Raw genomic sequence first — 20,653 nt, 5'->3', positions numbered from 1 at the left:
ACTCTGTTCCATTCATGTTTACAGTGTGCATGGAATTTATCACTTTATTATCTTTATAGTTTATAGATTTTAGAGTCATATTTCTTCAGTGTCTTTATTTTCTATATCCATATATATATGAGGGAGCAAGGCATATAATATGTAGAGAAGGAAACTATATATCCTTTATAAAAAATTAAAAACAAAACGTGAGAAAAAGCATGGCAGATAATAGCGGACAGACTGAATGATAGTCTAAAAATATACATTTAAGAACTACTGCTCTTAATCAGTTATCCTGGATTTATATATTCTGCTTTTGTGAAACAGGCCCCTGGTTGTATTTAATTTTGCATTAAGCCTGGCATCTAATGCTGCATATGGTTTTACTTTTATTGTGAGTAAATCTTCACTAGAAATTGTTTTGAGGAAACCAATCCCATGGTTATTCCTTCAGCCATTTGAATATTTTCGTGACCAGTACGTCTTTTTAAAAACAATATTGTGAATCCACTGATGACAAGATGGAGGCCACAGTCCTCTGCCAATGTGTGCTTTGTATTACATTGAGTTTGACTAAGAAGGGGAGGATTAATTGGACTGAGCAAGGACGGAGGTGCCGCAGTACACTGCATCTAGTATTCTGAAGTATTGAATTAACAAAGCGCAAACTGAATGACTCAGCTGCCTGTTAGACAGGTGACAGGCATTCAGCCAAGTTACAGTAACACACAGTCAAAAACATAATCCACAACTGCCAAAAACACTTAAAAAACGTATGCCTGCTGCCTCCTCTCCCTCCTCTTCTCTTTCACATGCTAGACAAACTCTTTGCCTCTCTATCTCCAACCTTGCCTCCCTCTCTGCTCGGTTATAATTGCTCACATTTAACAGCTGAGCTTCTGAATCTTGAGGAGCAATGAGAATGCGGAGGCGGCAGCACGCACGAAAAAATAAATAAATGCACGCATCTCTGGTGGAAATTGACTGGCACCAGTGTTTAAAATAATAAGATGCAGCTGTTGATAGTAGCGACTGTCTCCAGGTTTACTTCCCCGTGGCCCCTGTGGCAGCAGAGGAGCGGTGATGAAGGCAGACAGCTGACAGGTGCTCCAGGATGATGCTGCCATCAGGTGCATCTGCTAAACTTAACTCGGAGACAGGAGAGGAGAGATAGGGAGAGGGAGGGGAAAAAAAAGCGGAAGAAAAAGATGCTCGAGCAAGAGAGTCAGTGGGGGAGAAGGTAGTGAGAAATGGACAAAAACTATGGGAAGAAGATGCAAAAAAAGGGGAAGATGGAGGATAGAGAGCATGCACGAGAGAGGGAGAGAATAAGTTTGTGTTTGCAGTGTGTATGATTGTGTGCACTTTGAAACTTTATGACAGCCCTTCCTGTAAAGAAATACACGGGATGTCTTTGAACCTGCAAGGTTGCCTCTCCGTCTAGACGCAGACACTCTGGAGGGCTAACAAGTTTACTGAGCGGGTCAGGAGATGGGGAGACGGCAGGGGAAAAGTAATAAGTGGAGATAATGAGCAGGTGCAGAAAATGATGCGAGAGGAAACTTAAAGAAATAATAGAATGAAGAAATTAAATAGAAGAAGGTGCAAGAGGAAGAAAAGGCAGCGTGTATGTGTGTGTGTGTGTGTGTGTATATATTAAGGTCTGTGTGTGAGAAAGAAAGTATGTGCTGTTGCCATATGTTTCTATATCACTGCATGCATCAGCACTTACTACTATAGCAACTTAGCAACTACTATATATACACACACACACACGCACCTTCAAACTCTTGTGTCAGAAATGCAGCCTGGGTTTAAATATACAGCCATAATGGATTCACTGTGTGTGCTGCTCTGACAGTGGTGACGCTGACTCTGTATCTGACTTTAATAAAAAGGTGCAGCGGGCACAAGTCAGGAGCTGAGGCAAGGATTGAACCCCCTTGAACCCCCCTCATGCTGGGGGAGGGGCCCTTCATCAAACTCGAGGCCAACCGGATGAAGTGTTCACTCATATCACGACTCAGTTCAGGGTCGAGCAAAAGGTGACGCGAGTGTAACCAAGGAGCTGATCTTCCCTCTTTTTTTTTTTCTTATGTGTGTTTAGCTTTCTCCACACACTCTCTCTCTCTCTCTCTCTCTCTCTCTCTCTCTCTAATACGCAAATGCACAGCAGTGTGGAAGGAGAGGAGGCTGACAGAGCCCAGTGCATCGCAGGTAGCCCGACAGAGTGGCTGGGAGCGCTGTCACCAATTTGTTCCTAGCCATGGGGGACATGCAGGGGATGGAGAGGCGATGGCAGCTCCCTGTCCTCATCATGGCTAATGAGGCCCAGGCTTCTCCTTCTTCCTCTGTGTGTGTGTGTGTGTGTGTGTGTGTGTGTGTGTGTGTGTGTGTGTGTGTGTGTGTGTGTGTGTGTGTGTAAGATTGGTTTATATCACTTCGTGTCACAGTGCTGCCAAAGCTCCTATTCTTGAAGAACCGGGGTTGATATCTTGCAGAGACCACGGTGCATTCTTTTAGTTCTCCATATACAACTCTCCTGGCTGAATTATTTACCGGGCCGAGAAACCCACAAAGAGAGAGAGGAGATCAGGGCTTGTTCAAGGCAGCTACCATTCAACAGTGCAGTTCTTCAGGGACACCACACCATCTGAGGTTTGCTTGCTGTGCTGGCTGACCCTTCAAACCATCAAGGAAAGAGAGAGCGAGAAAAGGAAGGTTAGGGGAGAGAAATTGCATCATACCTGTTGTGATAAAATACAGCCAGAAATAATACATTTCTTATGAGGACTAAAACTGGTCAGTGTATAATGACATAACCCCACACGGTACACCGTCATGACAGTGCTTTAGTGAAACCTTTTAATAATAGTTTTTTTTTTAACACTAGTGTTTCAAGTTGAAGTATCATCCAATTGTCTGTGACAAAATTCTGTAAACGGTTTCATGTTTGACTGATTTCACAATATTTGTACTCTGACTTTATCATTGCTTTGTAGAAACTGATCCGTCACATTGAACAACACTAAAGAAGTTTGGGAAGCGTTATATACTAACGGGATAACTATATCACATCTGTGGGACGCATGAGGCGTGATGCTCCTTTGTGTGATATAATGCTGGTATCCATCTTGAAGACATTAAGAGTACAAAGACATTCAATCTTATGAGAGATGAGAACTGTGTGATGCGTTGTTTCAGAGTAATGGAGGAAGAACAGCACTGTATTTGTAGTTCAGGAGCTCCCCAGTGTGGTAGAAAAGGAGAAGTGCAACCAAAGGTGGGACATATCAATATATTAGGTTAAAAAATGATGCAGTGACGTAATAAATATAATTAATTTTCTTAACCTTTGTCTCTATCTGCTGGGATTTACTGCACACAATTGGAAAAGTGCAAAGCAGCTATTCTAACGGTTTCCTCCTGGATAAAAGCAAACTGGTTGTGGAAAAACTTCCTCTTGTTAAAAATAAACTTATACAACAACAAATATTAAAGCTTCTGAAGCTTTGATGAGGTTTGATATGACTGACGTGTTAGAAAACAGGTGTTCATTTCCCTTCCAGCATACATGGAGCAACATAGTATTCATTAAGAGTCTCCATCAAATCCCAAGGGAAAAATCTGTCTCTGTAACTGTTTAATGCTCCACAGTGTTCATCAGCTAGTCGCTAACTTTGAATATGTGCAGTTTGGTGCTGGGCAGCTAGTGCACTGTGGGTTTTTAAAGCTATTTGTGGAAAACTGCTACCTGCTGTAGCCGGAAAACGCTGTTGAGTATGGTGAGGGAGAATAAAATCAGTAAAGTTGCAGGTTGTAAAAAAAAAAACAAAAAACAAAGTGTAGAAGTGAGGGGAACTGCAGTCAGTCAATTCTTTGTTGGTTTATCACTACTAGCGACTACATGTTACATTACACAGTAGGGCCGATGCGGACCTGGATGATTCTGCATCGATGTGGTGATGCACCATAATTGATTATTGCCTACTGATGTAACTTGTTTTACCGGTATCTACTTTTTTAGTTTTTGCCTTTTGTCTGTTGTGTTCAGATGCCCCCCCCACCCATTAGTCACTTGATCCATTGTTAATATGAAAGTATAGATTATAGCAGCTTTAATTGTTGTCAAATATAACCTAATTGACTTATTGTGTGATGGTGGTATTTCATAACAAAAACACACCAAATATAAAAGGCCGCTTCCTTTTTTAATAGTAAAATACAGTCCATTAAATCAGAAAAAAAACTCACAAAACCAACATTCGTTATCGAAAGCTTGCAATGAACCTCAATCAGCTTCACGCAGAGATTATTGTCCTCAACATTTCTGCTTGGGCAGTGGCATTTGCAAAATTAAAGAACAAGAGGGAGAGAAGATAAGGGAGAAAAAGATAGGAGAGCAACAGCAAAGGGATATACTGGGAAGAACGTGGATGCCAGGAGAGGTAAGGAGAGAAGTTGCAGAAAATGAAAACAGTGTAGGAGAGAGAGTCTGAGCTAGGGAAGGAGAGAAAAGGATAGAGAGAGGAGCGAGGTAGGACACGGAGAGAGCCGGACTTATTTTGCTGATTCACAGAACATGGCCTAGTCAGCGAACAGGGAACAGTGGAGTAGAGATCAGCTTTTTCCACTTTTTCCTACGGGAAACCTTCACAGCATTAAGAGACAAACCTGCCCACTGAAAGAGCTTTAAATTCCTGATCATACCTCTGATTGTAAATAAATACGAGCTTTTTCACCCTTTGTTTTTGGAATGCACACATATTGTAACATGACATCAAATGTTTTTCAAAGAGCTGTTATACTTTAGGCTTTTTAATCCTACAGAAACACTATTTAAACACTTCTGGAACTAACGATGAAAATGTTTCACCTGAATTCACAATGACAACTGAGAAAAGATGAGGCATTTCTAGATGATGAGTAAGAATATATATACAGGCGTTTTTAATTCTGGCCATTAACAGTCAGTTGCTCGATGAGGCAGCAGAGGAGAACCATCAGGGTGTGGGTGGTTTGAAGAGACCAGTCTTTCTAAAGTAGCGCACGATGAGAGGCACGGACACCAGCGTGATACTGATGCGAACCGGAGCGAAGAGCTTGTGGACGGCGTAGGCCAAGACGAACGTGCTCGTCCCTGCTGCCATTTTAGACTGAACGACCGCCTCGCTGAAGCCCATTTTGCACAGCACGCTAGTCATATCGATCCCACTGGGGAGACGGATGACACAGAAAACTGGTTAGAAGTACATAGAATACATGTTAGGCAATCCCTCACACATTTTCTTTTTAATAAATGACTGACAACAATAATGATAAACATGACTTTCAACATGAGGCAGGAGGGAAAAACTATTTTAAATAAATGAATGACAAAATAATAAGAAATTAAAGTTTAATGAACAAAAAACATTTAAAAAAAAATAAAATCAACCATTTAAAAAAGTAAAATAAAAGTACACAATATTGAGAATATATACACAATAGTAAAATAAGTAGTAGTAATAATATTAGACTATATTTGGACAATCAGCCATACAAAACCTAATGCAACTCTACCAGTATCTGGACTACAACAGTCCACAAACTCAAAACAAACATTTACACAAAACATCTCAAAGAAAAAAGAATCCGATTTGAACTTGCAGGTGCTTCAGGGCCCAATAAATAAGTCCTAAATGCCTCACACTGCAATAACAACTTATTTTTTTTACGTAAGTGGTTAGCAGTGCAAATCACCTTTATCTCCAGCAAAGGGAGCTGTGTTCAATAAAGAATAAATACTAGTTTATTTAGCAGCCTTTTGAACCATTTAAACTGATGACATTAGCATAAGAAGCACTGCAATCTGAAATTACACAAATCAAAGAGGGTTTAACAAGCTACATGTATCACTGCCTTTGCGAGACAGTTTTGTAGTCGTGGCATTTTCGTCTGAGCTATTCTGGGAAATAAATATGTAAAGAATGTGAAAACACGAGGCGTAGAGCTGCTTCAATCAATAGGGCATCTCACTCTCTCTCACATTAACAGCTCTCTGTTGCACTCAGCAAACGTTAGTCTGCTAAATCTAAGGATCCATCTGCACCTTTTAGAACTGTTTACCCAGCACACAGCATTGCATTAGCAGGCCACATGCCTGGACTCTGTGGCCTCGCAGTGATAACGCTCAATGTTTGTTACATTTAGAGTCCCTTTTCAGTCAAGGGTCATTATCAGCTATATGAGGAAATGTCTAAGCTGTCGGATAATCTCTGCCAAGTCTCTCTGGTATTCAAGCCCCTGGTATGTGGCCACACAGACAGACTGACAGAGAAGGGCCTGGAAATTGTCTGGAGTGGTCCTCTTAACAAAACCAAGGTTGTGCTGTGCTGCTTTAGCTTTTCACTGTCTGTCACTTTAAATAGAAGATTACAAAGTACATAAGATAGTTGAATAAAGTGTCAAAGATTTTAGATTTTGCGTGTGTTTGTAAAGTTACAAGTCTAAAAGAAACACTTTTGATGAGAAAATGAACTCATGTTTTATTCAACATGATTTTAGTGTCTGTCTGACTCTGGCAGTAGCATTTTAACAACAGCAGGACCGGCATAATGTGGCTGACTGAGTGGACATTCTCAAGAGCCCGTGCTTCGCTTTCTCTCATAACAGGTCCCATTTTTCTAACAATTTGCACCAGAAACTCTGGTTCTCGTTGGTGTAAAAGCAGCCCACGGGTCAGTAATTTCCTGTGCACATCTTTATAGGAAATGTTACACTCGGATGCTCTTACACTGCTAGATAATATCAGTAAGTGATGTGTTTTTGCATTCCAGAGCTATTTTGTAATGTGTTGAGTTTTGTCGTCTTGCATTTTACTTTTCTGTGGTATTCTTTCCCTTTCAGCCTGCTTCATCTGCTTTTACTTCAGTCAGTGATTTCCGACATTTCCCAAAATAAATGGATACTTCAGAATATGTTGCCTTCAGCAGTAGGCTGTGTATGATCAATGGGGATTATACGGTTTGTCGTCAATAGAGGAATCTGTTTCTCCACCTGCTGAGAATCAGTATATCTAGAAATATGCCCTTACTCTTTGATTCTCTGATGTGTTTTTTCTCTATCAAATTGTAGCCACACTTGAAATTGTGACTTTACTGCAAATAATCTATTAAGGGTCTTTATTAAGACAATCAACAAGAGTAAGAAATATGTTATATTACAAAACAAGAAAGTAGGACCAGATGTATACCCAACACGTTTTTTATAACAGTGTTTAGGCATTTTAGGGTGGAGTTGATTGATTTTGCACTCAAATTCATCAATCCCTCAGAACTTCCTATATGTGGCCACTGGTCCCCCACCTGTAGAAGAAAAAAAGCAATCCTTTGATATTTTGTCACCTGGATAGGAGGAGGTAGAACATTCCGAGGGACATCAGGGAGATGCCAATGTGAAAGCAAACTCCCACCGCTCCATACTCCTTGAAGACTTTCTTTAGCTGCTGGGTCTTGTTTGGTTTTTCTCCCTCCGGCTCCCCCGGGGCCTTCGCTGTAGATGAGGAGGTACTAGAGGCCTCCTTTAAATTCTGCTCGCCCTTGACAAAAAAAGAGAGCAGAATTGGGGGGAGTGAGCAGTACAAAATGAAATGGGAGGATGAATTGAGAATCAATTTCTGGTACTGTATAAGGAGAGAGTACATCTAGACATAAACAGAGAGGAGGTACAAATGGCAAACAGGAAGTGGATTAAAATTGTGGGGATAGTTTCCACTTGGCATACAAAAAATCGTGAAACTTTTCGTGGTTGTATTCCCTCAAACTACAAAACTTACAAGCTTCAAGATAGAGGCTTCACTACCGTTTCAACTGATGTCACAAATTTAACCTTTTTGTTTTTATTTAAATACACAAGGCAGAAAAGCTCAAAGAACCAAGCAATTATTTCCTTCAATATACACGTGACATGAGTTGACAGTGTTCATTTGGTGTTGGCATGCGTAGTGACACAGAAGCCTGAAGTTACTCGTTTTTTAATAGCATTTCATGCATCATTTAATAGCATTTACAGGTGCAATAAGTATGTAAAAATTCGAATCACCTTTGACCTTAAGTTTTTGCCCTTAGTACCAAGCAGCTAGCCTCGTGAGACCGTCCTGATCTCGCGAGCTCCAGTTTTCCACTCGCAGATCAGTCTGGCATCTTGAGGCAGAGAAAATTTGGAGCCGTTAGCCAAACGACCGGGCCAATCAGCGTTGGTTTTGAGGTGGGTTAGGTGGTGATAGACCGATGGTTTATCCAATCAGCTAACCAGTATTATCAGCCAGCGGTAGCCCTAATTCTGTTAGCCGCTCGCTAATGCTTTTTTTCTCTTGGATCCTTCTTTTGGAATATGGTCTGGGAACCTGAAATGGTGACTTTTATTCCTAAATTCTCGTTACACAAATGGCAAATATTCTTTACCGACATGTTGCTTGTATGCTGAGCTTACGAGCTATGCTTTGCCTGCAGCAGCAGGGGCGGGCTTGTGGTTGTATTTTCATACGCTTCGTGGATCTGATTGGTTGATTTGGCCCGTCTATCATCAACATAGGTGATAGACCGATGGTTCATCCAATCAAATAACCAGTATTCCGCCCCTTCCCAAAAGTTCTCCAACGGAAAGTTCCCAGATGGATATGCCGAGCAAATGCGAAGCAATCCATCTGGCGGAGTCAGGTTACCAAGCGGCAACCTCCGGTGCTGAAAAATGAAGCCAATGTGGAAGTGCAAAAAAACTGCAGTTCATTGAGTGGCCACTTGAGGCTGGCTCCATAAGGAAGTCAATCCCCATTATGCCAGGATCAGACTACACAAATTTAACTTGATTTTGACCCGACAGACGTTGCATACAAACGTTCAAAGTCGTGCCCGATAATGAGGGTCGGGACCGACAAACGTGTGCCTTTACCTCTTGTAGTGGGACATAATCAAAGATCAGCGATTTAACGTCTGGGACGCTTCACAACCATGACCTAGCATGTCCGAATTCTTTGTCTTTTTCCGCCTAGTGTGACATATTCTACGACATGTTCCTTGACACTGACCAATAAGAAGAGAGAGCGGTCTCTGGCCCACGTGTTAACATGGCGAAAAAGGAGAGACGCTACGGCTGCTGTCAGGTGGAGGAAAGATGCACAGAACAGTGCCCATAGGCTTTTTTCACGGCAGGGATTGCCCTGCTTCCCAGCATTGCACGCTAGTGGGCTAGCCACTAGCAGTTACCGGTATGTTTGTCTTCACTTTGACCACAGACAAGCAAAGAAATCAGGCTACACCTTCCTACAACCACAATGGCTGCACCTGATTGGACGAACGCTACACATGGGGTTCCCGGATTTCAAAACCGACCATAATGGCGGCTTGTTTAGAATACAATCTCTTATAATATGAAAATAGTTAACCGAAATGTGTTTCTGAAAACATTTTAAGCGAGAAATAGGCCATGCAGTTGCTGAATCTGTATTTATTTCAGATCGACAACGGTCAGTTTAAAATATTTTTAGTGAGTTTTTGAGAGGCTGCTGCTCCACAACAGCACACGACAATCTGTCTGGCTGGTCGGGGTCATACTTATAGTGTTGCCACTCTTCTGTCAAAGACACAGCAAAAAATGTTGGCAATATCTCTGTCTAGTCTGATCCTGCAATTAGTCTATATCCACAGCGTTCCACTTCTGGGATTGCTCGGTTGCCGTTGGAAATTCGGCCGGTTTTCACTCTTTTCAGCCGGATGTCTGTCACCTTCCTTTTCTTTGTGTTGGCATTTTAAACCGTGATCGATTTATGACTACTATAGTTAACTGCTGCTCAGATCTCTGCACGGTAAATCCAGACAGCTAGCTAGACTATTTGTCCATTCTGAGTTTTCCGTTACACGACTAAAACAACTTTTGAACAAACACGTTCCACCAAAACAAGTTCCTTCCCGAGGATTTTTGCAGCTGCACAGTGGCTTTTCCCGGGGCTGAGCGCCGCCCATGATGATTGTGATTGGTTTAAAAAAATGCCAATAAAACGCAGAACGTTTTTCTCCCATCCCGGAAAGCTGTGTGGATAAGCCAGACCCTACTTCGCAGCGCTGTGGAGGAAGGTCTGGCAAAGCAAGACTAATCCCCATAGATCTCAATTTTAGGATACCCAACTTTACAGCAGAAATAAAATGTATTCCTCTCCGGTTTAAATTATATTCAGGCTTAAGGTTATGCATAATTAAGGGCGTTCCACTATGAGTGACACATGGGGTGCCGTCCCAGGAGGTAAGCATAGACTGTAGGTTTCAATCAGCCGGCCTCAGCTCCATTTACACTTTACCTTTTTTGCCCATTTTTGGATTAGGCAACATTATTGCACTGCCATGATGGCGATGGCCGAGAGCTGCCCACTTTGAGCTTCATTTTGGCTCTTCAGAAATCTATGGGTGACATCACGGAGACTACGTCCATATTTTATACAGTAGTACTGACCCACTCTGAGTGCTAAAACAATATCCCATCACACTATTTATCAAAACAAATACCAAAATTGCAGCAACGTCCAGAAGTTCCTTTCTCTGACGCACTGCAGAATCACCACACAAAGATGCATGTTGAAGACATTTTGTTCAAACTGAGCTACAACAATCTTTTATTTCATTCAGATAAATATAAGGTCAGATAAAAAAATGCATGAATCATCAAAATATAGAAGAAAAACAGCGTGCTGTGAATTTGTGCATCATCTAGTTCAAAGTTGAGGTCATACAAGTAGGTCAAACAAAGCCTGTACTTTTACGAGCTTCCTCTATTCATAGTGCAGCCGAGTCAGCTGATTAAACATAGACTGCTGCTGTGTAGTTCAGGTAATTCACATTATCACTTACCCTTTCGCACGTGCACCAAGTCAGTCACTCTCTCTTACAAGCACGCACACAAAGAGCCTCTCATTAAGTGCACAAACGCACACATTACTCTGTTGAACAAGCACCAGACACAATCCGCCTGTCTGACATGTAGCAGGGAGCAGCCAGGTCACGCCACTGTGTGCTGGCAGTAAAACAGATTAGTGAACTACAACACACTCAACAACAATAACACAACAGACTGCAACGGAGCATTGATGGTGGTGAGTGGAACCGTGAGTGACCTGGAAGTGACTCACGGAGCAGCTAGGGAGTGCAGGAATTTTAAGAAAAGAGAGAAAGCCTGCAGTATGTTGACTGTACAACATGTCAATAAACATAATCCTCCAAGCCTCCAGGGCTGCAGTTTAAAACGGTGGTTATGGTTAACGCAGCACAGTCAGACTGTAGAAAATATGTACGTCATCTCAGTGATGTCACCGTAGGTTTCTGAAGAGCCAGAATGAAGCTCAAATGATCACCATCTTGGCAGTGGCTGACGTCCAGCCAATCCATCTGAGGCAGGCCGAATGAAGCCTACAGTCTATGCTCGCCTCCTGCAGCCAAGTCACTCAAAGCGACCAGATGTGAGGCGTAATATTCACGTTCTGTATTAAAGTACTCTAGTATATTGATGTGCGAATTACTCACACAAAAAAACGTTTTGGTAAACAATTTGGTACTATACAGTCTGTACCCAGTGCTATGTACACAAATCTGTCAGTGCCCAAGTTTACCCATTTGCCTGGTCATGCTGCTGTGGTAATGCAATTACAACTAAATGGATTGTATGGAGCCCTTTCAGGTTAATTAGGAATTATGATTAAGGATACTGGGGGAAAAATAATTTTAGCTTTATTTTTTATACTTTTCTTTTGATGATGAAGGCCATTAAACTGAAAAGTAAAAAAGGGCAGCTGACAGGAGTGCATCGTGTCCAGTTCCAACTGAAGCCAAGTTATTCAAATATATTTTCTGCCAGGAGGTAACACAATCCTTCTCTGAGAAAACAGGAAGTAGCTCAGGCCTGTATGGAATGAATCTATTATTAGACACAATATTGACACTGTGCCTACAAAGCTGATACAACTTGTTAAGTATAAAGAATACTGCAGTGATCTCTTTAACAGGCAATTTATTATTATAGTTGTCTATCAAGTCATGTCAACTTGAACAGTGATAAGGGCAAAATATAGTGGGGCTGGTTTCAACTAAAGAAATTCTTAGCTGACTAACACTCATATTTTTTCGACTAATTGATTAGTGGACAGATCTGTAAAACTGAGTTTCTCGGAAATAAGTCATTCGGCATGTAAAAGCATAAAAAAATTACTAATCAACTAAATAAATCTCAATTGACTAGGAGGGGGCAGCCATGAAATATAGGCTGATAAAACATTTGTGTATGAGCATACTTTTCCTGAGAATGTAGCAGAATGAGCAGATGAAAGAATACAGAAATCATAACTATGCTGATAATATGCATTAAAAGAATAACGTCTTACAAAAAATGGAAAATATAATAATCAACTGGATACAATACAAGCATGCAACTGAAAATATACAACAAATAGGAGTTTTGGCCATGTAATACAGTAGATTTAGGACAAGGGGTAAAGCACCAAGTTTCATAGCTAAAATATGTATAAAGGCATATTTATTGTTGATGGAACTTGATTTGTAACTTCTACATGTTTAACAAAGTGCTGCAGGGCCATCAAACTGCGTTTTTACAGTAACTCTGTGGTCCTTTTTTATATCTGCTTTGAACATGGAAGCATCCCACTGGTGTATTTTTTTTTTTTTTTTAAATAAATAGCACTGAACGGCAGATGCTGTCCATTCACTGCCATGAGTCACATTTGGCCTAACATACAGTAACTTTCATTCATATCTTTTTACGCCTTTTTTGTTGCACTGACATTCTGCTTGCTTCAGACTGTCTTCCTTTGTTGGCCTGAGCCAGACAACTAATCAAGAGGGCAGATACAACTAGAAAATGCATTTCCTGCAGAAACTGCGTGGGAATGCTGAATTGCTAAAGCTAAACTGGATTAATAGCTTAAATCCGTAAGAAGAAGTTGAATTAGTGAGAGTAGTAGAAAAAGTGGAAATCATTTTAATAAGTATGAATTTCATTAAAAAGTTAAAAGTTGACGCTAAACTGAATTGTTGGCTTTAAAAGTTGAAAAATGACCAAATCTGTAGCACATTGTGAGGTCTGAGTATACGTTCTAACTGATAATGACTCACATATGCCGAAATATGAAACAAATTGTATGAAAAATCTTAAAGCCCAAATGCATTGCACCGCACTGCTGAAAAACCTGGAAAATTGTCAGAGATGGAAGCTAAATTGCATTACCTTAAAAAGGTAAGAGCTGAAATACATTTCTAGAAAAGCTGGAAGCTAAACTGTAATACTGTCAAAAGTGGAAGTTCAAATAAAAAAAGAAAGAAGAAATACTTTATATATACTTTATATATATTTATACGAAAAAGCATCAATCTTAGAACGACTACATAGAACAAAAAAGCATCAATCTAGCTGAGATGAGATGTGAAATATATTACCTGAAAAGAAGGGGGCTGAACAACTTTACATTGAAAACGAAAAATGAAATGCAATTATGACAAAGATGTTGATTTGTATTAAGGCATCGAAATTGCTTAAATATGGATTGTTAGTTTATTATGTGATCTGAAGTTTACTGAAACAATGTAAGTTTGAGGTCTTTAAATTAATGAATTAATCTATTAATTAATTATTATTGTGTGTTTTTGTGTCTGTATTTGCATGTGTGTTTGTCTGTGTTTGTGTCTGTCTGTACATGTGTGTGTGTTTGTCTGTGTGTCTGTGCATGTGTTTGTGTGTGGCGTGTGTGTGTGTTTGTCTGTGTTTGTGTCTGTCTGTGCATGTGTGGCGTGTGTGTGCGTGAGTGTCTGTGTGTGCGTGTGTTTGTGTGCATGCGTGTGTGTGTGTGTGGTTAAGAAAAAAAAGAGATAAGAGGAAAAAGGAAAAAGAACTCTGTCATTCAAAGCAATTTCCAATTGCTACATATGTCAGAGGTAAAACTCCTCATAAGCAGGATTTGAACTCCTGATCTCCTACAACAAAGTCAGATATCTTAACCATTACACTACCACTATCCATTGGATACTCACTGTTCCTTCATCTATTTAATTACCACACCTGCTGAATCATAAACATTGTAGACCAACCAGCGTGAGAGCTGTTGAGGATGCCTTCAAAGAAGCCTTAATAAATCCAAAACAGTACATGCTATCCATACAGTGACTTCACCTTGGGAAACAGGAAGCCGAGCCGAACTGACTAGACAAAAATACCTACGTTTTGATGTATAAATTGTGTATGACAAGTAGATATTGTGGGCGTGAGAGCAATTTATAGAGAAGGGACAAAGATACATTTTTTAAGGCTCTGTGCTGTAGCTATGACATCATCCACTCTAGCTCACGCAATACACACTGATTAATCGATAACATTTCCTGAAATGATCACTACATTTAAACAGCTTTTTCACAAAAACTGTAAAGATATCAAACAGAAAAGTAGTAGCCGGATAGCTGAATATTTTGTGAACATTTTAAAGTTTGTTTGGCGTCTGTAGGTGAAAGTATGAAGGAGGTGAACATTTTGGGAGCAGAAGAAGATTTTAAGGATTTGAAGCAGCTCTCATTGACTTCAATGTTAAAAAGCTTAATATTTTAAAAAGTATAAATAGTAGAAAAACCGTTGAAGAAGAGCACACATCTGCTGAAAGAGCTGAACATTTTAAAAGTTGAATGGTTTTAATAGGTGAAAGTATGCAGAAGTTACAGAGAGCCAAAAAACGTACGGAAGAGGGAATAATAAGCAGAAAAATAAAGAACAGAACTAGAAAATGCATTTCCTGCAGAAAATGCGTGGGAATGCTAAATAGCTGAATTGCTAAAGCTAAACTGGGTGAATAGCTTAAAAAAAGTTGAAATGAGACTAAAAGTGCATTTCCTGCAGAAAATGTGTGGGAATGCTAAATAGCTGAATTGCTAAAGCTAAACTGGGTGAATAGCTTAAAAAAAGTTGAAATGAGACTAGAAAGTGCATTTCCTGCAGAAAATGCATGGGAATGCTAAATAGCTGAATTGCTAAAGCTAAACTGGGTGAATAGCTTAAAAAAAGTTGAAATGAGACTAGAAAATGCATTTCCTGCAGAAAATGCATGGGAATGTTGGATAGCTGAATTGCTCAAGCTAAACTGGATGAATAGCTTAAATACGTAAAAAGAAGATGTAGTAGTGAAAATAGTTGAAAAAGTAGGAATGGTTTTAATTAACTTGAATTTCATATCATAGTAACACTAATGTACAAAAGATGTGGAATAATTCAAGTTTTTTTGAAAAGCTTATGCTAAAGCTAAACTGGATTGCTGGTTAAAATGTGTAAGAAAAAGGTGAAGTTGTCAGACAGACTGATGGACAGAGGAAAGAGAAAGGACAGAGAAAGAGGACAGAACAGAGAAAGAGGACAGAGGACACAGAACAGAGAAAGAGAAGACAGAAAACAGAAAGAGGACAGAAAACAGAGGAAAGAGGACAGAACAGAAAGAGAGAGAACAGAGGACAGAACAGAGAGAGGACAGATAAGAGGACAGAGAACAGAGGAAAGAGGACAGAAAGAGGACAGAGGAAAGAGAACAGAGAGAGGACAGAGAAAGAACACAACAGAGAAGACAGACAGACAGACAAGAACAGAGAGAGGACAAGAACAGAGAAGACAGACAGACAAGGACAGAGAAAGAGGACAAGAACAGAGAAGACAGACAGACAAGAACAGAGAAAGAGGACAAGAACAGAGAAGACAGACAGACAAGAACAGAGAAAGAGGACAATAACAGAGAAGACAGACAGAGAGAAGTGGAAGGCCAAAGCTATAGACTACTGTTCATATTACTGCCTGTAGTATCTGTGTGTGTGTGTCTGTCAAAGTGCTGTCATGGTAACCAATGACCAGTGAATGTGTTTGTAAACATCCTTTGAAGTGTAATCAGTTAACGAGCGTGTCACCTGCTGAAACTGTCACCTGGTCCAAACTGCAGCTACAGAGACACTGACAGCGAGCTCTCAAATAAAGGCTCCGACTGGCAAAACGATAACTGCTATCAGTCAAATGACGTCATCCTGAGCACCACAAGGCCTTTGTGAACGTATCGGTATAAAATTGATGTTGATAAACTTAAAAATGTGGGCATATCAGCGATTTAAAAAAGTGGTTCACTGTGCGTTTCGCTGGGAAATGTGGAGGATTTTTAATATGGCTGCGAATGGAGGAAAATTTTGAACTGTTGCCATTTGGAAGCTTGCTGAGCCAAAAGTATAAGACGTATCACATAACTGACATTGGCTGAAACGAGACAAAAATACCTACGTTTTGATGTATATATTGTGTATGACAAGTAGATATTGTGGGCGTGAGAGCAATTTATAGAGAAGGGACAAAGATAATTTTTTTAAGGCTCTGTGCTGTAGCTATGACATCATCCACTCTAGCTCACGCAATACACACTGTTTAATCGATAACATTTCCTGAAATGATCACTAAACATAAACAGCTTTTTCACAAAAACTGTAAAGGATATCAAAGTATTTCGTGAACATTTTAAAGTTTGTTTGACGTCTGTAGGTGAAAGTATGAAGGAGCTGAAACTTTTGGGAGCGGAAGAAGATTTTAAGGGTTTGAAGCATGCTCTCATTCACTTCAATGTTAAAAAAATTTAAATAGAAAAAAAGTTGAAGAAGTCCCATCATTAGCTGAAAGAGCTGAACATTTTAAAAGTTGAATGGTTTTAATAGCTGAAAGTATGCAGAAGTTACGCAGAGCCAAAAAACTTACGGAATAATAAGAAACAAAGAAAACCGAATAACAATAGTTGGAATGCTGTTCTACAGCATTCAAACTATTGTTATTTGGTTTTCAATGAAGAAGAAGGGAAGAGGAGAAAAAACAAGCAGATCTTTTCTCTTTGCAGCAATTTGTCTTGCTAAATTTTGTACCAAAGCCCCCTGGATAAAACCAGTCTTGGTGACGTATTCACTGGCCTGCCAACAATGGACAATAGAAAGGCCAGAGTGGGAGAGGGAGCAGGCCTTTGCTTTTCAGAGGCAAGTCAGGCCAAGCTAAAAGTAAAGGCAGACAGCAGTGTGGGAGGGTCATGTGAGTGAGCGGCCAAAGGGAGTTGTGCCAAGGAGGGCACGTATAGGAGGGGAACAGTGGGACTGCTGTGTCTGATAACAGCTTTTCAGATGCATGAAAACACATGCAAAGTCACAGTGGCATGCAAACACAAACAAAGACACACTCACATATAGACAGAGTGGGAGGAAAATGGTAGAGTGGTGAATCCCTCCTGTCAGAGGCTCAAGCTGAAGCTAAACCGTGACTGTTGAGTCTTGATAAGACACAAAAGTCGAACTGAACAAAACAGTCACCTACTGCTACAGAACGGTCTAATTTATTGTGTCATTAAAGGGGAACTCCACCGATTGCACACATGAAAGTCAAGAAGTCTAAGGGACCCCCTTTGAAAATGAGATGCTACATCTCAAGGGTTATTCCTAATGAAAGAATTTCTGACAAGTAATGGCCAAAATCGGCAGGTCAGACCAAAAAAAAAAAAAAAAAAAAAAAACGGAAATACGAATTGGCCAAGAAAATTGCAATGTATCTTTAGATTACAGCTAGACTTATGACCTTGCCTTCAAACCTTTCTGTTCTTTATGTGTTGGTTCCCCTGAGGGAAAAAAAACATTTAGATTAAAATCATGTTCACAAACAATCAAGATTTTTCACATTGCCGAACCCCATCTCAAATACATCTTAGCATTTCTGTACTGCAATTTCTTGTTACTGGTCAGTCAACATCAGCATCAATAGGTCTACAATAAGCGGATCTCTGCCAATATACTGTATATCGGTCTAGTCCGAAATAAAATGTTCACTATTTGCAAGAAAAGAGCAGGTTTTTTTATCTTTGGGGTTTTGACCAAACGTTAGAAAAGGTAGCAATGTTAGTCGGACCACGACTTTGATCCATACTGAAATGTCTCAGCAACTATTGGATACACTGCTGTGAAATTTGGTACAGATGTTTATGGTGCCATGAGATGAAGATGATTAATCCAAATGACTTTGGGAATTTTATTTTTTCCTCTAGCGCCACCATCAGGTCAACATTTTTATGTTTCTAATACTTTGGTTTAGGGTGACCAGACGTCCCGAAAAATTCGGGACAGTCCCGAAATCCAAGCAGTTGTTCCGAATCCCGAATCTTACCCTAATTATCCCCAAATTGACTCTCAAATAGTTATAGTCTGATTGAACATTAAAAACTGTTCATGGTGATCGAGTCATCCTGCAGCCAGCTCCCGTCATCACTTGAGTTCATGATTTTTTTTTTTTACACAAGATAGAAAGTTTCTGAATAAAAATAATAAATAATTTTGGTGCAGAGTTTTGAAATTCATGTTAAGTGCAGGCAGCCACCAGAAGGAGTGATTGGACTGGATGTCGCTGATGTTAAAGCGCAGACATGACAGTTGAATTACTGAATAAAAATAATTGATCATTTTGGTGCGGAGTTTTGTAATTCATGTTACACAACAGAGCATGTTAGCATACTGATGTTAGCATTTAGCTTAAGCAATACTGTGCCTGAGGACAGCCTCTTCCTCGCATGGGTGTAGGCTCTTAGTCTTGTGTAATTATCTAACAATCATTCATTATAAGTCAGAATACGCCTTTAAACTCAAACCCTGCATAACACTGAGCAGTATGCAGTTTAGTAGTGTCTTTGCCCCAAGAATTGGCAATTGCAGGTCAAGATCACCCACATTTTGTATTCTATTACTCTTTCACATTACTGTTGTTGACGACTCGCCACTAAAAGAGCACATGCCAAAGTGCTTACTTAATTTTCATCTAATTCAAATTTAATGGGTTTGGATAAGTGACTCATTCTTACTATGACTCCCTATAAAAGGAGTCAGAATTAGTTTCAGAGTCAGGTGTCTGTGAGCCTGTTGAACGTGTGCTCTTTCTCAACTCTGTAACACTTCTGCTACTTCAGATTAATATGTGAAGACAGTTTTAAATATGCATGGACTACTGCGAATTGCCCGCAAATAGACAGCCCACATAGCCGTGCGCGTGCATGACGCCGTCATACAGTGTTGTATAACAAGCCTGTCTGGCTGTTACTTCAGAGGCCCAGGCGGGCAGCTTTTTGCATATTTCATGGTTTGGATTTCACTCCGGGCACCACTGGGACATGGGGGTTTCCCCCCCACCACCACCAGTTGAACACTGTGTGGACATAGACTGGGACCTGTGCGCTCTTATTAACTGGTCACTGGGGTTACACAAACACTTGAGCTGAATAGTTTAAATTACCCCTTTGTTGTTAGCTTTCTGCTCCTCGCCAGCGTCGCTCTTCTTCGTGGATAAGGCTCTGGTCTGCATGGTCCCTGTAGAGCACAGTCGACTGGAAACCCCCCAGTTACCTGGAAACAAACCATTACCCACCGGCTCCCCTCTACTGCCGTGGCGTCTGTTTGCACGCACGAGCGGCTGCGTGATAATATCTACATTACCGCCTTCACTTTGCCCGCGTTTGGAGAGATTCACAGCTATTGTAGCCTCCCGGTCCAAGTGTCCCCAGTCAAAAGCACACGATAAGTCCCGGTTCCGGACAGGTTTCCGGCCCGGTTGTAGTCGTTTCCCCAGGTGCACAGGTTTTGCATCGAGCCCCCCGACGGATACACAGAAACACCGGTAACGTTGCAACGTGTAACCTTTGCATAATGTCAAAGTGACGTCCCTCAGTCTGTTTGCTTTGACTTGCACTAGAAACGAGCCCGATGACTTGAAAGCCTGATCCAGAGCGGCTGCAGACAGCTTCCCCGTGCGGCACAAAAACATTGTCGACGGCCGCCCTGAAACGAGCTAAGTGTCTCCGGAAAAAAAAAATCTAATAAAGCGAGTAAATCGTTTTGAACAACTAATTATCACTGTTAGTAGCTGTTACCATGCTGCCCTGTGCCCTCCGGTCCTCTTGGTGACCGATTATCCCCAACAGCCAATGAGAGCTGATGCGCAATCGCAGATAGTAAACCTTCACGCGAAGGGAGGGGGTATTTAAAGGTGTAACCGTGTTATTCTTACTATTCGGCTGTGTCATGACGTTTGTCTGTGGAGTATGTAACTACTAACTGGCACTAATGCATGTCATGGCTCTGTTTTAAGTACAATTTCAATAAGTAAAATTCACTGCAGGTTCAGGCTGTTGACTCACCAGTTAAAATCTGTAAAGTTCAGCAGGCTACAAATTTGATCTTTTGTTATATTCCATCCCACATGCTTTCTCTATAATCATCCTTCATATGCCAGGTAGAGAGATTGAGTCTTGAATATTACTCCAGTTGTTGTCCTCTGTAGGAGCAAAGGAGATGAGCTGATTTAAGCTCTACAATGCAAGCAACTATTCATTAACTTATTCTAACCAGGTAATATTCGAACATGCTGCTTACAGTAAAGATCTGGTGAGGAGGAAGGATATCAAAGTTGCAAGTCATATAACGACATAAAATATAAACAAACCATTTCTTTTTTTAAACAATCACAAACCAGTCCATTAAAAAAAGAGAAAATAAATAAATTTATGAGCATGCTGAATTCAGGTACAACAAAGACATCCGCAAAATAAATGGTTATGTTA

At 40.5% G+C, this 20,653-nt stretch overlaps 1 protein-coding gene and 1 long non-coding RNA gene across 2 annotated transcripts in view; one reads left to right on the top strand and one right to left on the bottom strand.

Annotated features, from left to right (window-relative positions):
• The window catches only part of LOC114554957 (uncharacterized), a 51,546-nt gene that overhangs the window by 18,313 nt on the left and 12,580 nt on the right, over positions 1–20,653 (top strand). The gene's annotated exons all lie outside the window — the stretch shown is intronic.
• Positions 4,175–20,048, bottom strand: fam210b (family with sequence similarity 210 member B). The gene is made up of 3 exons (XM_028577066.1): positions 19,330–20,048; positions 7,368–7,561; positions 4,175–5,196 (listed from the first exon to the last, which is right to left on the bottom strand). The coding sequence occupies exons 1-3, from the start codon at positions 19,855–19,857 to the stop codon at positions 4,986–4,988; spliced, it is 933 nt and encodes a 310-aa protein (XP_028432867.1). The 5' UTR covers positions 19,858–20,048; the 3' UTR covers positions 4,175–4,985.

This window comes from Perca flavescens, chromosome 4 (assembly GCF_004354835.1).
Source record: "Perca flavescens isolate YP-PL-M2 chromosome 4, PFLA_1.0, whole genome shotgun sequence".
Taxonomy (NCBI): Eukaryota; Metazoa; Chordata; class Actinopteri; order Perciformes; family Percidae; genus Perca; species Perca flavescens.
The sequence above is the reverse complement of the archived record's forward strand: the minus strand, read 5'-3'. Positions and strand labels throughout refer to the sequence as shown.